The sequence below is a fragment of the Lactuca virosa genome, chromosome 1 (genome assembly GCF_052849685.1).
Source record: "Lactuca virosa cultivar CGN04683 chromosome 1, Lactuca_virosa_CGN04683_v6, whole genome shotgun sequence".
NCBI classification, from domain to species: domain Eukaryota; kingdom Viridiplantae; phylum Streptophyta; class Magnoliopsida; order Asterales; family Asteraceae; genus Lactuca; species Lactuca virosa.
This window is the reverse complement of record NC_136426.1, coordinates 147,908,668-147,922,384: the sequence shown is the minus strand read 5'-3', so window position 1 is coordinate 147,922,384 and position 13,717 is coordinate 147,908,668. Positions and strand designations below refer to the sequence as shown.

General features: G+C 40.0%; 2 protein-coding genes across 2 annotated transcripts; one reads left to right on the top strand and one right to left on the bottom strand.

Annotated features, from left to right (window-relative positions):
- The first annotated feature begins 7,497 nt into the window (after positions 1-7,497).
- Positions 7,498-9,582, top strand: LOC145159851 (Ribosomal protein L2 family). The gene is made up of 3 exons (XM_079078896.1): positions 7,498-7,683; positions 8,672-8,780; positions 8,883-9,582. Exons 2-3 carry the CDS (start codon positions 8,684-8,686, stop codon positions 9,404-9,406), a joined length of 621 nt encoding a protein of 206 aa, XP_078935022.1. The 5' UTR covers positions 7,498-7,683; positions 8,672-8,683; the 3' UTR covers positions 9,407-9,582.
- Positions 9,583-9,708: 126 nt separating this feature from the next.
- On the bottom strand, positions 9,709-11,829 carry LOC145159842 (integrator complex subunit-like protein). Its single transcript, XM_079078887.1, has 6 exons — positions 11,565-11,829; positions 11,125-11,352; positions 10,588-10,711; positions 10,410-10,483; positions 10,137-10,294; positions 9,709-10,046 (listed from the first exon to the last, which is right to left on the bottom strand). The coding sequence occupies exons 1-6, from the start codon at positions 11,651-11,653 to the stop codon at positions 9,853-9,855; spliced, it is 867 nt and encodes a 288-aa protein (XP_078935013.1). The 5' UTR covers positions 11,654-11,829; the 3' UTR covers positions 9,709-9,852.
- Between the last annotated feature and the right edge of the window lie 1,888 nt (positions 11,830-13,717).

Sequence of the window (13,717 nt, the reverse complement as noted above, 5' to 3'; positions counted from 1 at the left end):
CTGACTCAGTTCATCGGGACAAAACCCTGGCTACTCACCGAGTCAGCGGCTCAACTCGGCGAGTCTATTCAGACTCTTTTGCATTCAGACCATTTTAGTGCAAGATACTTTCCCAAACTTCAGATCTATGCTCACAAGGCTCATTAATCACGTAAAGGTTCGATCTTTATGTCCATGCCTCACACATCTAGCTCTACTTGATAAAATGACCTCCATAATGGTTTCTTAGGCTCAATACTCTTATGTGGCTGCATAAATCTGGGTTTTTGGGACTCTCTGGACCTCTCAAGGTCCAGATCTAATGTCTAATCCTCAAAGGGACTTCACATATTCCATAACTCAACTTAAAAGATGGTAAAGAAACCCTAAATTCATGAGATCTACTATTCATACGAAAACAGGTATGGATTCATACCTTAAACAACAGTCTTGAATGAAATAGCAGAAGATCTGAGCCCCTCAAGTCAGCTTAGCTTGAACCCTCTCCTTCTTCCTTGCAAGAATGCACCAAGATGATGAAAATTAGCTCCTTCTTTCTCTCTATGCTCTCTGGATCGATTAGGGTCTCTCAAGGGAAAGTGTGGCCCCAATTGAGGGCCATAAGGGCCTTTAAATAGGTCACAGACCCGCACAATTAGGGTTTCTCTGCCCAGAACCTACTCGGCGAGTCCCTCCTCTGACTCGTCGAGTCCACTCATTAAATCCACACGAGCAACTCGACTCGACTCGGCGAGTTGGTCCCTCAACTCGTCGAGTCTCTCCTTAAATCTCCAGATTAAAATACACAATAATGTTCCTGAAAATCCGACTGTTACAATTCTCCCCCACTTGAATTAGATTTCGCTCTCGAAATCACTCCTCAACAACAAATAGATCTAATCCAACAGCCGAATGATACATCGAAAGGATCTCATACCACACAACTATCTTCCTCTCTGGACACCTGAATCCAAACAGGAACTCCTCCTTGGAAAAGAACAGACCCATCTGCCACTACGCTACCCCTTATGACTCTCAAAAATGTGGAAACTGTAGTAGCCTGCCACACAGCCAGACCGCCCTCTCAAGATATCACCACGTTATTCGCTCCTCGAATAATAAACCCCAATAACTCACTGCCCCTCTGATTCTCTAGTGGGGACCGATAAAAACAAGTCTGTGCCCAAAACTGACTACTGATCACTCGTCCCAGACATGATAAACAATCCAGATCATATACCAAGGAATGAAAGGATCACATCACACCAGGGACCCATCCACTGTACTGCAATCACAACCCTTCTGAACAGCGAACGCTCAACACCCTGACCTCAGGCACGAAAAAAGATCATGCTTGTTCGGAAGCGTCCTCCGACATCTGACAGACATAAACCTCAGCTCCCTTCTCAATATCCCTTTCAAGACTGAGCACCAGGTCATCTCCCGACCCAGCAGTTGAACCTCCAAAGGTTACCCATTGCATGTACCAAAACGTCTCACTGACTTCCTTCTCAATACAACTATCTCGGCCCAGTGTGACACACAAGTCACGAAGTTCGCTTTACCTCAAGCGAATACGGAATTCGTCTCACCCTCGACCTCTGTCGTCTACTACTCATTTGTTCCATGTGTTTCATGGTTTTCTCATACCAACGAATTGACCCACTCAGGTCTAAGACACCAGAAGAAAACAATACCCCCTTCAAAATGAAATTCATCTCTGAATCCGGAATCTCATTTTGCCTACTCAATACACCACTATAATCGAACTCAACTCGAGAGTCTAGTCCGGCACTGAATTAGAACCACTTGTCCCAACAAAACACTCAACTCGCGACCCATGACCCGCAACCCACGCATACGTCACTTCTCTGATTCCTTCCGATTTCGGTCTCCACAACCTAACTCAGAATATACTGATTCTCGACCATTATGGAGACCTCCGTCTCTCTCCTGGTCTGACTACCAGGTACCCCAAGACTCAATCCAATAAGGCTACTCAAGCCTAGGAACATTCCTGTGTCATGCTCTGACTAACGAATAAAACGGCTCCCTGCAGCACCACGACACTCTCTCACTGGCTAGCGAGTACTAAGGCTCCCCGCAGTATCACAACTCCCTCTCACTGACTAATGAGTACTACGGCTCCCCGCAGTATCACAACACCCTCTCTCTGACTACTGAGTACTACGGCTCCCTGCAGTATCACAACACCCTTTCTCTAACTAGTGAGTACTACGACTCTCCGCAGTATCACAACACCCTTTCTCTGACTAGTGAGTACTATGGCTCCCCGCAGTATCACAACACCCTTTCTCTGACTAGTGAGTACTACGACTCCCCGCAATATCACAACACCCTTTCTCTAACTAGTGAGTACTACGGCTCCCCGCAGTATCACAACACCCTTCTCTTACCACCCCACGATCTCATCCTCAAGTCGACGCCACCCTGCGTTCACTCACTCATGCTCCACGGCCCAGCATAGATAGGTACACATACATATCCAGGCTAAGCATCACTACTTCGGACGACCATCGTCATGACAAAACCTATTTTTCTCGCTGTAATTCACATTCTCAGATAATCCCGTTTGATGTCAATTAGCTGAAGGGCCCCCACCGGAACCATAGACACTTGAGATACCACTCGTCATCTCATAACTCAAGTCTCGAAATAATCCAAAATTTAGGACATCATACACGGATGCCTCGGCACACCATCACAGAATCTCATGATGTCTTGCCCCCACCACCGATCTCTTACTCACGGCATCATACCCAGATACCGCAATGCACTCTGTCAGAATCTCACACATCTTATAACTTCGAAAATCCCAACCTCAACTTGAAACACAGAGAAATCGTCGATGACTCAGAACACGTTGTCGACGATCCGAAACTCCCTCCTCTGTTGCTCAAACCTCTGCAATAATATTCATACCGACTCTGAAGTTGGTTGCCCGATCATCTCCTACCCTGCATATAACCACCCATTCCTTGAACTAAAAATTCTCAACTGCCGAAGTTATTCTTACAAGCCAACCACCTCACATTTACCATTACAACCTCGAATAATTCCTAACTATCATAGGGTCTCCGACCAACGGCCACCAGCCGTTGAGACACTCATCCATACCTATACAACATGCATCATCTCGCTCTGCGCCTCGCCTCGATCACCAATAACCATGATCCCATGTACCCGCACCGCAGGTCTCCATATCCAGTTCTCTAACCGCACTAGAACAATTATCTGATTCTCTCAGTAAATAATTCAGTTCTCCCCCAGTCAGGGTTCGAACCATCCCTATTTGATATACCACAGTCTACTCCACAGACTGGCTTGCTAGAGACACCAATTCCGCCTTATGGAATATACCACACCGTGATCGATGATCTTCCGGATAATAACCACATAACTCCAATTATCCCGAAATCCACAAATCCCATAAACCTCCTCACGAGACTGTCTCCAGCCATCTCGAAATCTCAGACCAACACACCGCCGGATATCCTAACTGTCCCGAGTTAGTCCCATCTCTCAATCTGGAAATAATGCACTATCATACTTCTCGTCTCTAATTCTTCCTCCAACGTCCCATCGCGTGGATCATCATAGAAACAGGAGACTCCGCTCTCACAACCGATACACTATATAAGCAACGAGGGCCACCGCCCCGGTATACTCCTCGAAATCACCTGGAACTGTTGCTAAAAGTATGCCCTACCCAGGAAGGTACTTCCTTGATCTCTTGCATCTCAGTTCTCACTAATAACTCTCTCATGGAATGGGACATACTTCACAGTAGACATGCTGCTCGAATACTCTGGTGGAAAGATCATAACCATATGCTACCCCACAGGGTTTACCTCCAACTCGGAAACCAAAAGTTTGTTACCTACTTCGTTTCTAACAGGAAACGGAAAAAGCGCAACTCTTGTCACAGAATGTGACACCTCATCTACCGGCTGACTGCTCAACTCAGTCCGCAGTCCTCCATAAAGCCTCATCCCTGAGTCTTGCGACTCCAACTAGCACCTCACCAGTAAAATTCCTAGAAACTAACTCAAGTTCCTTCTCAAGGTAGGTCCTACTGAAACTTGTTCAACACGGCCCTCTGGCCCCGCACTCTATCACATCTGATCTCAGTCTAAACAATTACAACATAATAACTGGTAAACCAGAAGCACTAACCGCCACGAGTCATGGTACTCGAACCATGTAGCCACCTCTCGATCTGCTATGAATCATGGTACCCAAACCATATTACCTCTTCTCCTTCCTCTACGAATCATGGTACTCGAACCATATTGCCTCCTCTCCATCCGCTACGAATCATGGTACTTGAACCATGTTCTCTCTTCTCAATCTGCTACGAATCATGGTACTCGAACCATGTTCCCTCTTCTCAATCCACTACTTAGAACTTCTGGAATTCTCCCTGTTTCGAGTATGGGTCCTCTGCTTTCAGTAGTACGGGCCCATACTACCTGCCACATCTACCCATACTTTCTACACAGATCGTCCCAAATTTCCTAAGTAGTTATTCAACCTTCTTGATCACCATACTCGATACGCAAGTTCGCCCTCCAGTGAATACTTTCCTCCGCCAGCGTACTCATCCGACTAAGTCCATTCCATAGGCTCTTCCTAGGTTCTCACACTTCTCTGCCATCAGCTGCTGAAGAACTCCTCATGATGCCAGCCATCTACTTCCTGAATATCGTCATATTCGCTTAGTAGCTGACTCTCATCATCAAGAGTTCCACAAAGCACGAAGCAAGCAACATTCGGGCATCGAATGATCTCTACCAACACGTATAACCACTCTAGGTTACAACTTCACTTGCTATGCTCATACTCAAAAGGATATCACCGAACTCAAGCAACTTTACCCCACGCGGGCATCTAACTACTCTCTCAGTAGGCTCCTCCAATGCTCATCTAGGTGTCTCTCCTAGATTACTCCTCTACTCAAAACTCTATCTCTGTAATATTCCTGTTGGATACTCTTACTCAGCACATACTCGAAAGCACATCATAGATAACAACAACTCCTAGGCTAAGGCATCACAAATCAGGCCACTCTAGTCCTAAAATATGAAATACCTAGCCTATCCTCTAGCATGCGGAATATCACAAAATATCTCATAACAAAAATAAGGTATTTTGGGAAATCACCGTACGGGCTCTGGCTGATTGTACACACTGCTCCTTCTCGTTTTCTCTTAAACTCTTTCTCGTTTTTAGAAAAAATTATCTCTTTTGAAAATCTTTCTCAATTCCTCAGTTTGAGTTTTAACACACCCGGAGGTGCATCCGAATCCCTCAAACCAAGGCTTTGATACCAACTTGTAATGACGTAAAATTTCCAAACAAATTTTTCATTTTAAATCATATGATCTTCATAACACATTTCATAAAATCTCATTTGTTTAATTTACAAAACGCACTCCATGTTTAATTAATTAATAACCCAAGATCCTCGAAACATAATTCCTTCTCTGGTGTGTACAATCAAGCCGGTGCCGTCCTGCGATCCTGAGAAAACCTTAAACACATAACACATAACACGGTAAGCACGAAGCTTAGTGAATTCCCCAAAATACCACATACAACAATTCGCCACTCGAGGCTATACTCTGTAAGACCGTCCGGTCTATGTGTCTCAGCGGGACCCTCCAGTCCCGTAGCTCGTTGGACCCTTTGGTCCGGTCTAGCTCGTTAGACCATCCGGTCCGGTCTGATTGAGAACCCTATGGCCTCATAGTTCGTTGGACCCTCCGGTCCGGTCTAAGCAACAAATAATATATCATACAATACATATCACACAATCTTGCATAACTCAAGCAAGCACATAAGACCCTCTGGTCACACATAATTACAACTCTAGGTAAAGTATAGTGAGAAGACTCACCTCGGGTAAACTCGGATGATCTCGAACTCAGAACACTGATCTAGCCTCCCCCTAATCACATATAAAAATTACCTCTAATTAACAATGACTCTTGAAGGCTAGACTATTTCCTTCCTATGCTCTCTCAGATGGGTAAAAGACCATTCTACCCTTCCTGACCACTTTCACTTATCTTGACCAAACCCTAAGGTCAACAAAAGTCAACTCCAGTATTGACGAGACTCGTCGAGTGCACTCGGGAGACTCGTCGAGTCCAGTCAATTCATGACAACCCCAACAAGCTCTAACTCGACGAGCTAACCCCTAACTCGTCGGGTCACCACCTGACTCAGTTCATCGGGACAAAACCCTGGCTACTCGCCGAGTCAGCGGCTCAACTCGGCGAGTCTATTCAGATTCTTTTGCATTCAGACCATTTTAGTGCAAGATACTTTCCCAAACTTCAGATCTATGCTCACAAGGCTCATTAATCACGTAAAGGTTCGATCTTTATGTCCATGCCTCACACATCTAGCTCTACTTGATAAAATGACCTCCATAATGGTGTCTTAGGCTCAATACTCTTATGTGGCTGCATAAAGCTGGGTTCTTGGGACTCTCTGGACCTCTCAAGGTCCAGATCTGATGTCTAAGCCTCAAAGGGACTTCACATATTCCATAACTCAACTTAAAAGATGGTAAAGAAACCCTAAATTCATGAGATCCACTATTCATATGAAAACAAGTATGGATTCATACCTTAAACAACAGCCTTGAATGAAATAGCAAAAGATCTGAGCCCCTCAAGTCAGCTTAGCTTGAACCCTCTCCTTCTTCCTTGCAAGAATGCACCAAGATGATGAAAATTAGCTCCTTCTTTCTCTCTATGCTCTCTGGATCGATTAGGGTCTCTCAAGGGAAAGTGTGGCCGCAATTGAGGGCCATAAGGGCCTTTAAATAGGTCACAGACCCGGACAATTAGGGTTTCTCTGCCCAGCACCTACTCGGCGAGTCCCTCCTCTGACTCGTCGAGTCCACTCATTAAATCCACGCGAGCAACTCGACTCGACTCGACGAGTTGGTCCCTCAGCTCGTCGAGTCTCTCCTTAAATCTCCAGATTAATATACACAATAATGTTCCTGAAAATCCGGCTGTTACATATTTGTAAATTATTTTTAATATATTTGATCTTCTACTAATAAATGAATTATTATAAAAAAAATATTGTTTGGAGGTAATATAGTCATTTTACACAGTCAGTTAGATTTAAAATCAAACAACAAGTTTCAGTCAGAAAATAATTCAGTCAGAACTCCTAACCCAGTTAGCTTTTAACTCAGTTACCTCTAACCCAGTTAACAACTATCAAACGATACATTATACTTGTTGATAAATACAAAAGTCCAACGGTATTCGGTGTTGTCCTCCTTCTTTGAGGTTGAGGGTTCAAGTCCCGTCGTGGACATAGGGTGATTTAAGGAGTAGATTAAGAGTATGTTAGATTTGCCTTAAAAAAAAAAATTGTTGATAAATTTAATAAGTCATTTTTCTAAGATTGTCTTATTTGGCTACATTTAGGAATTTACCAATATATCCCTTTACCTAATTAAAGGTTTTCGTTCTTATGCTTCACCACTCAAGAAAAACACACAGCAGCCCCCATTCTTCTCTCGTCGCCTCCTCAGGCAATTCCCGATTGCTCGCCGCCGAATTCCATCGCCGGATACCGTCGCACCCAACAGAACCGGCGACCGTCGCAATCCACAGATTCAATTTAGGTTCGCAATCCACAGATTCAATTTAGGTGCGATTTTCTTCATCCTTTCCTGCTTTCGTTCAACTGTGCCTCCTTTTCCCCTGATTTCAGTTGAAATCGAAATCTGTGTGATGTCTGCAACTTTTAGATGTATGTGTTCAATTGCTACTTTTTCCTTCAACTGCATTGCCTGCTCTAGATTTTCCTTTTTCCCCTGATTTCAGTAATCGAAATCATATGCTGTCACTGCAATGGTGTATCTGTTCATTTGCTGCGTAGTGTTCATAATTGTGCAATTGCTGCCTACTGTTCATAGTTGTTCAATTGCTAGTGTACATAACAGGAAATACACATCCTGTTCATAACAGGAACATACATATTGTTTTGAATGATATTCTTAAGATAAAAGGAAGCCCTTTTTGTTAATTTACACATATAAGCAGTTTTTTTTTTTTTTGCCAAACACTAAAAATGACTTATCAGCTATATAGCAATTTGACATCGGATAAGCTTAGCCAAACATTTTTTAAAACTCCATTTTGACACTGGTATAAGAAGATTAACAAGGTAATCTCTTCTACACAAAACCTTAATTTGGTCATATTCGTCAACTTGTTAGTTTTCTAAGCATGCCTTTTTAATCAATGTTTGAAAGTAGGAGAATATTGTTAAATTAAGGGAAGATCTTAATGAATATGTTTGATTGTATACCTTGCAAATATTTTTTGCTTGGTTAATCCTTGTAGAAACATTTGTACTCCTTATTCTTAATCATTTTCATAATTTCTTTATGTTGCATTAGATAAAGCAAAATGAAAGTGATACCTAATTACTAACAAAAGAAATTGCACCAATACTACAAGATACAATAGCCATAAACAATCAATGGGCTTATAGTTATTGTACGCTTTGTTATCATGTCTTTGTATATTGATGACAATAAATAAATGATCTTAGTATAAAAAGTTGGCAAAAATATGATTTTGGTGGAAGTTTTTATTTATACTTATATGTGTTCATTTGTCTCTTCGCACAGGTGTCAACTAAAATGGCAATGTTATCCAGAGCCCGTGTTGTTTCTTCAAATTTGTTTGGGAAGTTGGCCTTCCAAAATCCAATCCATCGCGCTTTTAGCTCTTCTTCAAGTATGTTTATAACGGGTCAAATAGATAAAAAAAAAAACCCGACCCAACCCACGCTTAAAAAACAACCCATTTGACTCTTTTTTGTATTTTTCTTTCTTATAGCACAAGGAACACATTCCCATGACAAATCCTCACTAATGATGAATAACAACCCAATGTTCTCATTGGACATAAGCTCCCAAATTGGAAGCTGTATGCCCATATCCATGATGCGGATCGGAACCATAATCCACAACATTGAAATGAACCCGGGTCAAGGAGGAAAGTTAGTCCGTGCTGCAGGCACATCAGCAAAGATCTTGAAAGAACCATCTGCCACTAAGCTTTGTTTGATTAGGCTTCCTTCTGGTGTTGAAAAGTTGATTGATTCCCGGTGTAGGGCCACAATCGGGGTGGTGTCGAACCCTGAACATGCAACTAAGAAGCTGAGGAAGGCGGGGCAGAGCCGGTGGCTTGGGCGGCGGCCGGTGGTTAGAGGTGTTGCTATGAATCCGGTGGACCATCCGCATGGTGGTGGTGAAGGGAAGAGTAAGAGTAGTGGTTGTAGAGGCGGTGTTTCCAAGACTCCGTGGGGGAAACCCACTAAGAGTGGGTTTAAAACGGGCCCACTTAAGAGGAGGAAGTAGGTTTGGTTGTTATGTTTTAGGAGGTTAAATTTTTTGAGTTTTGAGTTTTGATCATGGTTTGGTTTTTTCTTTTAAGAAATGAAAATAAAGATCAAACATAAAAAGGGTATCTAAACAAGAACTTTTTTTTTTTGTAACATGTGTAATTTCTTTATTTGAACTCTTTTTAGCTTTCATTGTTTTCTGGTTAGTTGTGTTGTTAGATATAAATCTATATGGTGTTTTTTCTGGCTATATAATTCAAATTTGGTTTTAGACAAAACAAATGACTAATTTTCATTTTCCATTCAAAAACGGAAAGATGGATGTGAATAGCCACATAAATAAATTAATTAACGTGAAAAAATTTCTAATATCATAAAAGGTACAAATAGCACAGGAGACTTGTATCAAGGATTTAAAAAGTACAAGACACCAAAAACTTGTTTTTTTGTCATCCATCATCATCATCTCCTGGTCCCACGATGGCGTTCTCTTTTTCTAAACCTCTCAAGCATAAATTGATCCGTTGCCGCCTGTCTTCCACCACCACCACCACCTCCTCCACCTGCTCCTCCATCTACCGCGGCGGCAGAATCACCGGCTCTAGCCTCCCCATTGTTATTTGCTCCTCCTTTTTCCTTATAAAGCTCAGGATGGTCTACAAATCATCCATCAATACAATTAACACAACATTGTAAGTCAACATCATGTCAGATGTAAATCAGGTACATAGACACAGTATACATACCTCTTCTAAGTTTTTCAGCATAGTCTTTGCCACGTTGGAAATAATCAGCACTGTAGCTTGAAGGTATGGTGGAGTCTGTTTTAGCCCGGCCCATTAGCCTCTTCTCCTGCAAAAGCTTTTTCGCAGCTTCTGTTTCCTCTATATTTTTCAGCTTAAATCTGCAACATTATTTTTATTTCAACCCCATAACAAACATATATATTTTCTTAACACTTCTCTATATTTACAAAACACACACAAACACAGAAAGAATAAGATGATGACGAGGCATACTCGATGGGAAGCTGGATTTCAGCAATTCCAGTGGTCCACTGAGTAGAGCTTTCCTCTGAGTTCCTTCGTTTGACCTAAAGTCAACACATGGGATGGGATTGTTAACATAAGTAATTACGTATGTATATCACAAGTAATTTAATTATAACAAATTACCATAATACCAAATTTTAATTACCTTAAGATGCTCTGGAATTTTGTATAATTCATCCTCTGCACGTTTTATATCATTCTCAACTTGATCTGCCTCATCTATGTTTTTCCCTTTTTTCTTAGCTAACTCTTGCTCAACATATTTTAACCTGTGTAATTAACATAAGTAAGGCTATAAGTTCATTAATATCACAAGTTATACTAACTTCAGCTCAAATCACACAAATCAAATGTAGCCTGATTATGCTCAATTTATGAAGATTGAAGAGTAACAAAGATGTACTCCCATCTTAAGATTGATAATTGCTAGAATCTAAAGTCATCTACTCATGATCATTTGCAAAGTCTCACCTCAAAATTGTATGGACTACTCTTTTTCTTGCAATTATTAATCTTAACACTCTTTAATATGTAAAACCAACACACCAAGTGAAAGTATCAATTTAATTGATCTTTTTCAGGCAAAAGTGAAGTAATGCATCTTGTATGCAAATTGAAAAAGGTTGAAAACCAACATAAATCTGTTAAAATGCTGATAAAGAGAGATGATAAGGGTACATACATATGTGGATCTTCATCCATTACAGCAGTTTCTTGAGCAAACGTATCCTGTAAAACCAAGTCGTCTTTTTCTCCATCCGCTTCACCCTTATCACCACTTTTGGGAACCAACCCACCAGCATTGTTGACGCCACTAGCTGCAGCAGCCTGCCCTGTTTTAACAATCGCTGGGACTCCTGACTTCCTCTCCCTCAGTTTCTGAAGAAATTTGATCTCTTCTAAAGCTAATCTGTGTTCATCAATCGTTGTTAGACCACAGGTTAGCCATGAATTAGAACATTGAACTCGTAAGCTTTGTTGATTTGAATCATTAGCTTCAATTTAAGCCAAGAAAATATAGAAACCCTAGCAGAACACCTGAATCACTAAAACCCAAAAGTAAAACTGAAATTTGAGAAGAAACCCAGCTCATAAAGAGAAAGAGTGAAGAACACAACGCACCGCATCTCATTGCCGTCTTCTGTAACTCCAGTTTGTTCATCTTCTTCGTCTGCTATACTTCGTTTTCGGAAATTTTTGTTCTTCTTCATCTTTTACAGCTTTTCTCTGATCCCCTCTCAGGCTTTACTCGAATGAAAACAACCACGCTTGGCAGCCTCGGGTTCGATTACTTCGCAGAGGATGAATCTCTCTCTTGGCGCCTCAAAGTCTCGATACGGCTCTGCTCAATGATTTTAGAGTGAAATCCTGTTTTATTTGATATTAATCTTTTTGAACACGTGAAAACAAACATTATACCCTTGATAATTCTTTTTTTTGTGGGGACTCAAAGCAAGATAATATTAAATGTGAAATAGTGTTAACATGAATCCATAGAAACAAACTCCATTAAATTCAAAACAAATATTTTTGCCGCATTTCATCTATAATTAAACCCCCAAAAGTAAAAATAAAAGTAAACTATAGCTATCAAAATCAAGATCCAAATCAAAACATATAATGTTACAACATTAGCTCTATCTTTAACAAATTGTTTAGCCTCTCCAATATTCTTTTCCAATCTAGCAACATCAAAATATATAACGTTACAACACTATGAAGCCGAAAGAACTAAATAACATAATATACACAAAAAAGATGTCTTTACAACATTTTGTTCTCTCGATATTGAGATTGTACTCTTGATTTTTCAAAACGCATACTCCCTTAACCAGATCAAAAGAAATAACAAAAATTCTACAGCCTAGCTGCTTTCTCAGCAGCTTCCGCAACCAATCTGATATCTCAGCCAAGGTGCCAGCTTCATCTTCATGCTACTACATATATTGTGCTGAATCATACTAAAAAGAGTAATAAAATGGAAAGGTAAATAACAATTTACTAAAAAAGACTAATAAAATTGTAATATAAGATTATTAATGTAGGGTGTACACTAAGCATTCGTTGTCCTCGATGAGAACTCATTTAAAAGGAAAACCAACCATACTCATCACTCATACCAAACAAAAAATTAGGAAACGGTTAAGTTATTTACAATGGTTGAATCTCGTCCGATTATAATAATTCATTTCGGGAAAGATGAAGTATGAAGAAACAGATAGTGTCAATTCCTTCAAAACTTACAATATAAAATCAATCAAGTTAGGATACCGCCTCAGACCTTCTCCTGGATTAATTGCTTGAATCAACAGGATTCATTTAGGATTAATTGCAAAAACAAAAAGTGCATTGCTATTTCATGTAATGAAGTTTACGTTTTTGCAATTAACCCAAAAACATCAAAGAAAGTATGTTGCCCTCCGTTTATGTTTTTCCATTCTTGATCATTATAAAATATTTAACAATTATTATTAAATTTTGTAAAATTGACAACACATGACCACATGGTTCGATAATAGTACCATAAGGACCAAAAATGCATATAATTTTCTTTTCAAACCAAAAGAAAATGGTACTATTCTTCTCACAAATTTAAAGACCGGTATGTTGAGTTTTGACGACCCAGAGAGCAAAAAAGCTTTTAAATAGTATTATATGGACGGAAAAAAGAAAAAAAATAAAAATAAAAAAAGACCAAACCGAAAGAGCTCTCTATAGCTTAGGGACTAAAAATGAAATTTACCGAAAATTAAAAAATGAATGTGTTTGAACTAAACCTGCACAATGTGATGATCAGTCCTTTTTAAGCCAGAATTAAGTGATATGTATTTTCTTGGTTGGAGTTAATTCACATGTACTCACCTTGATTTGGTTAACTCAACTGGTTTGTTGTGATCAGGTTCTAACTCACTTGGTTTGAAACCATACCCGTCCATTGTACTCACATAGTCAAGTAACATATGAATCAAAAAAATAATGAAAAAGATGTCATGGAAAGTTTAGGTGGTAATTTCAAGATTTGGAATAATGTAATATATATATATATATATATATATATATATATATATATATATATATATATATATATATATATTGAATCTCATGTGCATAAAGGGACAAACTTATACTATGATCATAGAACAAATAAACATAGCTCACTAGAAAGGGAATAAAACAAAAAGGTATATTTCATCAACAAAATTATGTAACGCTTGATCCAGGTATTATTCTTTTTGGTCCCTTATATATTAAGTTATTGCTTTTTGGCCGTGTTT